General features: G+C 34.4%; 1 protein-coding gene across 1 annotated transcript; it reads left to right on the top strand.

Annotated features, from left to right (window-relative positions):
* Window positions 1–3,069: 3,069 nt before the first annotated feature.
* LOC148870361 (jasmonate-induced oxygenase 1-like) lies at window positions 3,070–6,873 on the top strand. The gene is made up of 3 exons (XM_088972183.1): window positions 3,070–4,102; window positions 4,538–4,868; window positions 6,424–6,873. The coding sequence occupies exons 1-3, from the start codon at window positions 3,594–3,596 to the stop codon at window positions 6,676–6,678; spliced, it is 1,095 nt and encodes a 364-aa protein (XP_088828309.1). The 5' UTR covers window positions 3,070–3,593; the 3' UTR covers window positions 6,679–6,873.
* Window positions 6,874–12,797: the final 5,924 nt, after the last annotated feature.

Here is a 12,797-nt window from a genome sequence, read left to right as displayed (position 1 = left end):
AATAAATTGTTGATCCGAACGTTTGAACTGTTCAACAATTTTGACCGTTTTTTATTTTTTTGTCAAAATGGGCCAATCATTCGGTTCAAATAATCCAACATTACACAGTTTTATCATGCTTCTCGCACTATAGCAGGCTGTGCCAGCATAGCCTGATAGATTAGGGAGGGGGGCACAACATGGGCCATGGCTCATAGGCCGCATGATTTTTTTTTTATAAAAGAAAAATTATATATATATATATATATATATATATATATATATATCGGCTGGTACTGCCCATTTACACCTATACTCTCTTTTCTTTTTTTCCCTCTTCCCCTCTTCATGTCTCCCCTTTTGATATAGAATGTGTTTAGTATAGCTTCTGTTTATTAAATAAATATTTGTATTTGATTTATTTTTAAAATTGAGAAAAATATTTGATAAATCATTTATGGACAATTAGACACTACATTAACGGAATAGTGAATAAACGCTCATTCGTTGGGGGAAGCATTAAAATAAATCAAAACTCACTTTGTGAATATCAATGCATATGGATGAATATAATAAAAAAATTGTTGATTTGACAATGACATGAAAATATTTTGATAAATACCTTTCATGAAACACTATAAAACAAAACACAAACATATTTTATTTAATTTAAGCATGTCTCACTCCTGATGAATCATCGTTCGAGATCTCAAATGGAATTTTAAAACGTCCACTCTGTTGAAAGAAATACTTGTCTTAACCCAGCCAGCTATAACAATATGCCCTGTTCAATACTATCTCTTATATACTATCTAATTGGGGTGCTCTCTCCGTACAGGAAAAAGAATCTCACATGAGAACACCCCAGTAATTACTGTTATAATAATTAACAATTATTATTGTTATTAATTACTATTGTCACTGTTATTATTGTTATAAATTACTGTTATTTATTTTTATTATTATTATTATTATTATTATTATTATTATTATTATTATTATTATTATTTTTTAACAGTAATTATTGTTTATTACAGTAATTTAATAAATCTACAATTAGTGATTATAATTAATAATTACTGTTACTATAAATATTGTTAATAAATAGATATTTACTTTAATATTACTTTAAATTAAAATTATAAATATTGTTATTAGTAAATACTGTTAATAAATTTAGTAATTATTGTTATATTAAAAATAATTAAAAATGCTATTAAATGTATTTTTATTGATTATTTAATAAAATATTATAACTACTGACTATTACTAATAAATACTATTAATTTAATTTAATTTTGGTAATTATTAATTTAATGAATATTGTTAATAAATCCTATTCATAAATTTAATATTTATTGTTATGTTAAAAATAACTAAAATATTATTAAAACTATCATTAATGATTATTTAATTAAATAATATAATTATTTACTATTATTAATAAATATTGTTAATAACGTTCTAACAACCGACAGTCTGACCATCCAATTCGAACAGATGACCCGTTCTGATAACAAAAATTACGAGCAAAAAATTATGGAACCGTTCTAGCCACCGATTTTTGGGTGGACGATTCAATCATCTGGTTCGAACGGATGGTCCATTCTGACAACAAAAATTATAAGTAAAAAATTGAGTTTGTGAGGTCCATTAAATAGTATCATATGTGTTAATGTCATTCGAGCGTGTGGATCATACAACCCGAAAACGGAACCATTTTGGCCACTAGTGACAGCCTGTTCTAACAACAAAAAATTATAAGCAAAAAATTACGGAACCATTAAGGCCACCGATTTTCGGGTCGACAATTCGATTGTCCGGTTTGAACGGAGGACCTATTCTGACAATAAAAATTACAAGCAAAAAACTGTGTGCGTGAGGTCCATTAAGCAGTATCGTAGTGTTATGTCATTCGAGCGTGTGACTCATACGACCCGAAAACGGAACCATTTTGGCCACTAGTTTTTGGGTTGATGGTTCGACTATCTGGTTCGAACGGATGGCCCGTTCTGACAACAAAAATTAAAAAAAAAAAAACGGCTAAAAACCATTGAATGGGTCGACAGGTTAATGGTTCCACCACTTGGGTCAATGGGTCATTGACCGATTCAACGGTTTTTGGTCAGGGATCGGGATTGGGGTAAAATGGAACTGGTTGCCTGGACGATACCCAATTAAAAGAAAACGAACAACCTATTCTAACAAAAAAATTACAGGCCAAAAATTGAGTGTCTGAGGTCCATTAAGCAAGACCATACGTGTTATGTCATTTGAGCATGTGACTCATACAACCTGAAGACGGAACCGTTCTGGCCACCAATTTTTGAGTCGATGGTTTGACTATTCGGTTCGAACAGATGGCCCGTTCTGACAATAAAAATTATAAAAATAAAAAAAAAATGACCAAAAACCACTGAATGGGTCAATGGTTCGATCGTCTAGGTCAATGGATCATTGACCGATTCAACGATTTTTTGCTAAGGACCAAGATTAGAATAAAACAACACCGGTTTCTTGAATTATTCCAAATTAAAAAATAAAAAAAAACAACCAAAAACCATTAAACGAATCAACACATCGATGATTCAACCGCTAAAATTAATAAATCATTAACCAATTCAATAATTTTTTAACATAGACCGAGTAAATGAATTAACGGATCCACGATTCCATTCCACCCCTCCGCTAATGAATTCAACTATGATGAATTTACTTGTATCCGTTTTATGTAACATTTACAACTCAACCAATAATCATGTTAAAGTTTATTTGTTTTATATTGGCTCATGTTTCACGAAATGTACTTAGATGTATTTTGATTGATATAAGCAGTAAATTTATAGATTTTCCTTTAAAAGGAAAAGATTTAAATAATTTTTCCACTTACATCCCGATAAAGAATGAAGGATAAGATAGAAATCAAGTTCCTGATAATGACGCCAAAGTCCAAACAATTTAGAGTATGCAAAATCTATGGTACAGATTGAAACAAAAAACATGAACAAGTATTTAATGATAAATATGTGAATCAATGAAAATTAAATAGACGATAAAGGTGTTGCAAATATTCATTTATGCATTTTCATTGTCAGAGTGAAAGAATCTGTCACTCTATCTGTGATGCAACGCACAACTGGAATCGGTAGTGTTGCGTGAACACTTGTATTGCATGCTGGGTTGTAAGTCTCCCGAGAAGACCATAAACAATAAAAAAACATACAACCCAGCCTTTTTCTATCCCTATTAAAACCCCACAAATAACACGTTCTTTTTTGCTCTCCTTCCCGCTTCAATTGAACAATCGCACAAGACTCTTCAACTTTCCACTAACCTTAGGCAACTGTTGCCCACCTTGCTCAAGTCCTCACAACCTCTAATATTCCTTTTTCCTTCTTCTCTCTCTCTCTCTCTCTCTCTCTCTCTCTCTCTCTCTCTCTCTCTTCTCCCTCTCCCCTCTCTCTCATATATGTATATCATTCATTCAAAGTTTTAAAACCGGAACAAGGTAGCTAGGTTAGATTGGTTGAGTTGTATCATCACCTCGCCACACTTGTATACTAGCGTTTAAAGTAACTATTAGAAGCTAGACGAGACGAGAGGCATCATCAGCCATGAGTTGCTTACAAGATTGGCCTGAGCCAGTTGTTAGAGTGCAATCTTTGTCCGAGAGCGGAATATCCGCAATTCCTGATCGATACATTAAACCACCATCGGAGAGGCCTTCCATAAAATCTGATCATCATCAGCTGGGAGCCGGCGAAGGAGGAGTTAACATCCCATTAATTGATCTGGGTGGCCTACTTGACAACCTTGACGACAAGACCACCTTGAATCGAATATGGGAGGCTTGTCGAGACTGGGGCTTCTTCCAAATTGTTAACCACGGAGTGAGCCCCGACCTGATGCATCGCACACAGGAGCTCTGGCGTGATTTCTTTCATCTACCGCTTGAGATGAAGCAAGTTTACTCCAACTCACCCAAGACCTACGAAGGGTATGGCAGCAGATTGGGGGTGGAGAAGGGCGCCTTTCTTGACTGGGGTGACTATTTCTTCCTCCACTACCTTCCCCCGGAGCTCTGCGACCAAAACAAGTGGCCTGCCTTCCCGGAGTCGTGCAGGTACTCAACCCGCCCACCAACAAATTAAAGCAATAATTAATTAATATATATATATATTAGTAGTAGTCTTATATATATATATATATACACCAGGAAATTAAAGGAAGGAACAAGCTAGCTAGCTAGCTGCAATTTATATAAGACTACTACTAGCTAGCAGCTACTTCAATTCATTCCTTTTCTCCTTAATCCTTCTCTTGGCTTGCCTACTGCTCCTAGCTACTTTGGCCGGCCGTTCAGTGGTGATAATTTCTGACGGTGATGGAGCTAGCCAGCTAGGCGGCCTAATTAAACACCTTCCATCAGGACCAAACCATTATATACAGAATATATATATATATATATAATTCCATTGAATAATTCGGCCGGCCTCGATCTTTTGTACTCTTCTCTTCCCCAGATAATCATATATAATAATTGATTTGTTAAATGTAGGGAGGTGACCCAGGAATACGGCATCCAATTGGTGAGATTATGCAAGGTGTTGATGAAAATTCTGTCTGTGAACCTGGGACTGCAAGAGCAGTATCTCCAGAATAAATTCGGAGGGGAGGACATCGGCGCGTGCATGAGGGTGAATTTCTATCCAAAGTGTCCACAGCCTGATCTCACTCTTGGTCTTTCCTCCCACTCTGACCCCGGAGGAATGACTATTCTCCTTGCCGACGACCGTGTCCCCGGTCTCCAAGTACGTAGATGCGATGATTGGGTAACTGTGAAACCCGTCCCGCATGCCTTCATCGTCAACATCGGCGATCAGATTCAGGTCTTCTGTCTCCCTCTCCTTCTCTTTATAATTTGCCTCATACACATATAAATAATTCTCTCTCTGTCTCTCTCTCTCTCTGTAGACTATACAGTCCATACAAATTGGTTGGACAGTATTCTTTCAAGCATAACCTCTGGAATTGTACGTACCTAATAACCAATAATTCATCCTCAGTCAAATACATATCTTAAAGGTTTTGCTGTTTGGGACCTTATTGCGCTTGTTTCGCCTTATCAACACTCGGCCTGCAGGGGCAAATTTTAGCTCCTACCAGCTGGTTCTGGTTGGAGGACCTGCGTCCTACGAAATGTGAAAATCTCAAAATCCCAAAATCAAGAGGTGGTTATCGGACGCTTTCGTCCCACCATGGTAGCAACGAATTAAGTAATGCCCCCTCCCTAACAATATACTAGTCTTAACTGTTAAACAGGACCATTAGTTTAGAGAGAGAGAGAGAAAGAGAGGGGGGTTTGCAGTTTGCATGAGATGAGAGAACTCAACAGTCCTAGCTCATAAATTCGTGGTTGGTACCCAACTACTAGCTTTATCATTACTCACTTAAATTATAAAATATATAATCGAGTAAAAAATGCGTCGCTTTTCATGTTATGTATACTGCGGCCCTACAATTTTCCTTGCTTATATGAAAATTTATTTTTCTTTTGGATAAAGGCCACTACCTTTGTTTTGAGCTAGTTGGGCCAAGTGAAGTGGACCACCTTTTTTGAGAGAATTTTCTTTAATTCGATAATTGTTTTTCTTCTCGCAGTCTCATTTGGTTCCATCATACATCATATATAGTATATAGAACTAGGGATGACAATTTTCCTTATTTTCCTGATTCTCCTGGGAATTTGTCTCGAATGAGTCTCATCCCCACCCTGCCCAGTTACCATTCCTAGATAAAACTTTAATTGAAAAATCTTCTAATGAAAACCTCGGCATCACACTATTTAGTATTATATATTATATATAATATTAAAGTAAAATCACGTTGTATGCATGTATGCAATTATTCATATACGATACAATAAAATATAGAAATTAACAAAATAGGCTAAACAAACTATATGTAGAGTAGAGGGTGAACATGTCAGCATTTCATATAGAATGAAACACTAGCTAGCGTATTCAGTATTCACTGTTGTTGATAAGTTGCCTAACCCACTTTATTTCTGCCCATCTGATCCTTACACAGAGATTTTCAAATTAAGATCAGTTGAGTCCGGATTAACTGAACTTAGGGGCTGGGCTGTGTAAGTGAGAGGCTGAGCGTTTGTGGGGCATATATAGATATATATATATATATAGATATATAATTATGACTGACTTGGGTTGTTATTAATTTATTATTGGTTACACAGCTATCTATCAAGTGCATTATCTAATCCGATCTCAGAATCTCAGATCAAATGGGAGGGGGGTTGATCTGAAGAAGAAGGCTGTAATTATATTCCAGCAATTAAACGTGAAATTTTGCAGAGATTTAATCACGTAAATATTTTCCTGTATATGTGGTTTTAATTAACTTGGTGGTTTGATTATTGAATAGGTGCTCAGCAATGCAGAATACAAGAGCGTCGAACACAGGGTAATTGCGAATTCAGTCCAAGAGCGTCTCTCCTTTGCCTTCTTCTACAACCCCAAGAGCGATTTACTCATACAACCAGCAAAGGAACTCGTGACCTCAGATCGCCCTGCTGTGTATCCACCGATGGCCTTTGATGAATACAGAATTTACATAAGGACGAAAGGTCCACGTGGCAAATCTCAAGTTGAGTCCTTAAAATCACCGTCACCATGTTGATGATGATGATGATTACTACGCAAATACACAACAGTACGTCCTAATGGCTAGATAGTGTTATCACACATCATGGGTCACTTTTGTATTTGGAGCAGAATCTCTATCTTTTAAGGGAAATATCACATTTGGCTCGGCTCTTATGCATTGTTGATTGGTTACTTAGAAATTGAAATTTGTGTATTGTCGGTTGGCTTACCCGTCTCTATTAGATGAGGATATATCATCAATAAGCCTTAAGCCAGCAAAAGCCATAGAATTTGGTCGTCACATCTACTACTGTAGCCGGCCCCCATTTCCTATAAAACTAAAAACTTTTGGTCTAGGCCATAATGCAGGCTATGAGTCGTACTTGACCCGCTAGTTCTGTTAAAACTTAAAAAATCAAATCAATATTTTGACTCAAACCCATATAAGCATAAACATAGCTAAGTGCATGAATCACAATGCCGGGACCCTTTCCATATTTTTATATAAACAAGACAACAATCATGGATGCACCACTGTCACGTTCATGTTGGGGTTGATTTCTTTTTAATACATTACCATTCAGTTTCTTGGGTCAACATTGCTAGGCTTCTCCTCCAAACAATCTCTTCATTTATTATATTGAATATAGAATCTCATATGAGATACTCAAAAAGCCCTAATTCTGTCTTTGAATTTTCTTTGGTTGGTATCAATTATCAAACTATCAATAGAGATTAGGGATGGCAGTTTTTTCTATTTTCCCGATTCTCATAGGAATCAGCTCCGAATGAGACAGGGATGGGGATGATTTTCTCTAGTGGGAACGGGGATAGAAAAATTTTCATCTCCATTAACAAAGACAGGATGAGGACAGGGAGAGCATTCGCCACCCCACGAGAACCCTGATTCCGGCCCCATAAGATCTCCATTATATATATATATATATATTATATATATGCATACGTTATATATGTATATATGTACATATAATCTATATATTAATATTTTTAAAAATATGGCTGAATATATTTGAATCTTTTCTAATAATATTATAAATTTTATTTATGTTATTTTTATTATTTTAAATAAAATAAAATAATTAACATTATAAAAACTCATAAAGAATGGGGATTCTCCTGGGGATGAAAATCCCTGTATTTGGTACCCAATCCCACATTTAATTAAGGTTGGGACATTATGGGATAGATGACTCTAGATTCTTCTTTGTCTTCTACCTGAAACCTGAGCTCAGCTTTGTTAGCACACCGTGAAATCAAACTCTTCACATTTTAAATTATCACCCCATATTGAATTAGATGAAATGCTGCTGTAATGGGCCATAGCCCACAGTAAGACCATGATTAACAGTTTTAGCCCAGTATTAAAATCAGATGTGTCTTAAAAGTGTATTGGACTCGTTGGCATGCCTTATAAAATAATATTTAATTCTTTGGCATAATCTATATTCTATAGTGCATTCGCTGAAACATAAAGCTTATCTCATATAGCCAAATTTGATAAATTACCTACTTGTGATGTGATGTAACCCGCTTGGTATATTTTATTAGGCAAATGATATAAACCACACACTTTAATTTTGTTAAAAGGGGTCTCTGTCCCTCTTCTTTAAGTCTTTTATTGTGCAACACAGAACTCTTAAGGAAGTATGACAAGTTTCATTAACTACACGAACGTACCATTTGGCAAAGTTATTTCAAGCCAGCAGTTATATACCGATTGACTCTATGCAGGTCGAGACCTAAAGAATTTACAGGAAAAAAAAGGAAAATATTATATAAATAATAAAAAAAATATAGAAAAATAAACAATAGATGGTATATGAGATAGATTAAAGAAAATGTCAAATACAGTATCAATTACACTGTTTTAGTTTTAGGCTTAGGGCCTTAGGCTGAGGGTAGATATATAGGACATCTAGTGGGGTCTGGGGATCCCCATGGCTTACCACCTGTCCCGTTTTAGGACATCTATTTGAGCTACACAGCGGGAATAACCCATCCCCATCCTTATCAATTCAGTTCCTTTGCAATTTGAAGAAAAGCCTCACAACCAATATTCGATGCTTGGTTATGCTGATTTTGGGCATTTAATTGTCTTGGTTGGGATAGATTCATCCATACAACAGTGGGACCCCTAGGGTGGAGCTAGGGTGGATCCATTCATACAACAGTAGGACATCTATTTTGGGTTTTTTTTTTTAGGGTTTTATAGTTCAATCCACCTTTAGGTTGGAGTTAAGATTTCTAGGCATGGACTGAATCTGACTGTAGATTTATATCAAATTTATGGGCAGTATGCGATTTATAAAGACTACTAATAGATTAGAAAAGGGCAATAGTCACTTGTGTTGTATATCAGCTCTCAGCCTCTCTCTCAGAGGGAGAACGTACGTCACTGATGACACAATCGTCCATTCACGCACGTTTTGTTTTACCATGTTTGTGGGTTTGTTAGCTCGTGGTGATGGAAACTCCTCCCTTCTCCCTTTTTTCTTTCTTTCATTCCAAACCAAAAAACCCAAAATTTCATGGCCCATAATGATTGTTTATCATCTACTTCCCCCAACTTCTCATTACTAGTCAACACCATTGTCTCATCTCCTTTCCTTTGACCCATTAAGTTTTTCTATTCGGCAGTCATCTGCTACAAATAATGGAGTATGATTTGAGATCCAATATCCTATAGGATCAGTTGAATCTGGATATATATTTCAATTTGAAATCAGCCTTCTTCTTCTCGGGGCGGGTCATTAGAAATTGCATTCAAATTTCGACCCATTTTTTTACTAGTCTAGCTTCGACATGTAGTTAGAAAAGTTTTTTTTTTTAGTAAATAGTTACAAGAGAATATTAACCAACGACAAATGGGACCCACATATTTTGGCATGCTTGACTCTCCATCTAGAAGTTGCCTGCATATTCCAAGTTTATATATGGAAATGTGCCTAAAACATGTTTTTATTTGTTTATTTATTTATTTATTTTGATAATGCGCATTTGAGTCAAAACCATATTAAATTCATGCTAACCCCCCAAAGTAGTTTCACTATTTGGTGCCAGTTTCTTGGTTTCCCATTTTTCAGCTAAAGTTATTTTAATGTCAAATTAACATCCAAATAAATGCATATGATCCGTATGTCGGATTGTTGGATTGGTGAATATTATATGATTGTCATAGACGTAAATCTAATATATTTTTAAAATTTACTATATATTTTCTACAGGGTAAATTAGTTAAATATACCATATTTGATGGTCCCACTTGATACAAAACGTTTAGGGTGTGACTTAAATGTGCATCATATATTTAATCATAAGGATCTGTTCATTTTTTTGGATTTGAAGAGAAGGAAAGTTGGTTAATAGAATTTAGGTTTTCATTAATCAAATATTTGTGTTTTTTTTTTTATATATTTATATGGGGTTTATGGGGTTATCACTTACCAAGTGACATCTATTTTCTAAGTGATTAAGTAAATTTTCCACCTATCCGAATTTGGCTTCCTTGTTCATGAGTGTTTCTCATTGTTACAGCAAGGTGTAAATTTTTAATGGCTTGTGTCAAAAGACAAGTTAATACCGTGGCCCACATTTAGGTAGGGCTTCTTGTCGTTTTATTAATCTTTATATTTGGTATGAGCCTCTAGTGTTTGTGGAGGACTTGCTTATTTGTGATATTTCTGATTGATTAATGCATTACAGTTTATTCTCAAAAAAAAATAAAAAATTCTACCTGAGAGAAAAGTTATCAACACTTGGTGTCCCCTTTTAATAATGATTATTTTAATTAAAATGGTCATTGTTGTATTTACATTTACTCAGATAAATAATAATTTTTTGATTAATTAATAATGATATTTTAATTACATTTATGCGGAAGGAAAGAAAATGGGGCGTGATTTTAGTTGTACCCTTAGAGAAGTGATAGGAAAAAAAAAAGGAGTAAAGAGAGTGAGTACTCTAGGGTAGGGTCTATAAATGGGTTGGTATAAAAGTTGACAATTCTCTCCTCGGGTCTCGGCCGACACACACACATATAAGTACTTGACCATTCTTATTGCTCTACATGCCTCAACTTGTTGATTACTTCCTATTATTATACATTTGATTTGATGAAATTCAATCTCTCTCATCTTTCTTTACTGTTTACTTTCTCTTTCTATAATATTGAAGTTAATTTATAGCAATTATCAATCCCAAATCCCAAATCCCAAATAGCTAGCGCCTGCTGCCACAAACAGTCCATCTTTATGGACCCCCGTCGGCCGTCACCTCACCTGGCGCAAAGAATAAGGGAACGCCTCAGACTGTTTTGGCAAGAAAATCTGAAAAATAAAAATGCATCAAAGAGCTAGCAGTCAGCAAAACCGTACGTCATCTACACCATATCATTAGACATTTGATATGATCAATGTGGATCATCGAATTTTTGTGATTGAACCAACATGTAATAATTTTGTCTACTAGCGATTTAGCATCTATATAAATATAAAAACAACTGACTTTATACACCTACCAACTGTCTTCTGTTTCCGCCACTACGTACCCTGCAGGTTCATTATTTCATCTGATCTTGTTTGTGGCAACGGCACAATATATAGAGACAAAAAAGATTAAGGTAAAGAGGAATTGAATTGAGTTCCTTCCATCGCAAAGATTCACACAATAGAGATAGATCTATGGTATGGTTTGGGAGTCAAGCTTATCACCGTCACTTCTGGAAGCAGCGATCGATGGAAGACTGAAGGGTTTTCATGTCTTTAATGGAAGAATAGTCAAGTGCATGTTTTAAAATTTTAAACAACAGTTAAAGAGAATTTTTGTTTCTTAATTTAATTTCTTTTTCCGTCAGTCTTTATAATTAAATGCTATAACAAGGTTTATTAAAGTAGTTTTGGAAACCACACATCAGTGCAAATGCATTCTACATGAAATTTTTTTTCATATTAATTAATTGAATTTTAGATACATCATAGTTAAGAAATTGAAAATTAACAAAATAACAATATAATTAATAAACTTAAATGCTTATAGCAAATAAATAACAATTATTATTATTATTATTATTATTATTATTATTATTATTATTATTATTATTATTATTATTATTAGTATTATTATTATTAGTATTATTATTATTAAATTTTGTATTCCATTTCTATCATAAATAAAAATAGTTTTATTTTTAACAATTATTTTTATTTAATATGATGAATATTACATTAATAATGCTCTCAAATATTTTCAACAAAATTTTGTACATTTTCATTTTTTGTGCTCTATCTTTTTTTAAATATTTATTATTCAATTATGACATCATGGGTTTCTTTGAAAAGTTGGATGATTGACCCACCATCTAGATAAGAAAATAGCTTGATTGTACAAGTGGTATAAGTGTGTAACAAAAATAAAAATAAAAATAAAAGTGATGTTTAATACCAATTTTTATCAAATTGGTATCATTACACAAATTTGATAAAAATTCACAAAATAACTCTTGGCTATGAAATTTACACCAACTTGAGAGAATTTTATAACTTGATTATACAAGTGGTTGGTCCATTTAGTTCTTTTATACAGTCTCATTAATACTATATAAGTTTGTAAAAAAAATAAAAAGAAAAGAACGAGAAAGGGAGCAGGAGAATGACCAAGGGAGAACAATAAGAGATTAAGGGAGAAGGAGATATTGATCGAGAGGTAGAGTGAGGGGAAAGAATGAGAGAGAGAGAGAGAGAGAGAGAGGGGGGGGGGGGGGAAGAAATAAAGGTTTTGATTTGGCTACAAACCAAAGGCAAGAGAGTGGGAGAGACAAAGGAAGCGGCAAATCCAGACATGACTGTGAGAATGAGAGAGAAGGGAGGAAAATCAAGAGACAGAGGGAGCATGAGAGAAACTTAAAACCTATTTTCGATATAAGCTTTTTGTTGTGTCCAACATGGATTAAGAGTCCCATGTTGGAAACAACCACATAAGACTCCGATGACATGGTGGGGATTTTTATAATTTGAAATGTTGAGTTAGTTGTTAGAATTTTGTTGGTTTTTGGGTCATTCTACAACCTAATTTTAAATGTACAATTAACTTTGACTATAATTTTCATTTAAACTATATATTTCATGTACATTATAT

This window comes from Nelumbo lutea, chromosome 2, assembly GCF_056320005.1.
Source record: "Nelumbo lutea isolate HS-2025 chromosome 2, American lotus-T2T, whole genome shotgun sequence".
In the NCBI taxonomy this organism is placed as follows: domain Eukaryota; kingdom Viridiplantae; phylum Streptophyta; class Magnoliopsida; order Proteales; family Nelumbonaceae; genus Nelumbo; species Nelumbo lutea.
This window is presented reverse-complemented; position numbering and strand designations above follow the sequence as displayed.

What these genes read in the sequence shown, in the direction of transcription:
- LOC148870361 (XM_088972183.1), top strand. Translation starts at nt 3,594, where the DNA reads ATGAGTTGCTTACAAGATTGGCCTGAGCCAGTTGTTAGAGTGCAATCT. An exon ending in GCCTTCCCGGAGTCGTGCAG is followed by an intron (nt 4,103 to 4,537) that starts GTACTCAACCCG and finishes TGTTAAATGTAG; the next exon opens with GGAGGTGACCCAGGAATACG. An exon ending in ACATCGGCGATCAGATTCAG is followed by an intron (nt 4,869 to 6,423) that starts GTCTTCTGTCTC and finishes ATTATTGAATAG; the next exon opens with GTGCTCAGCAATGCAGAATA.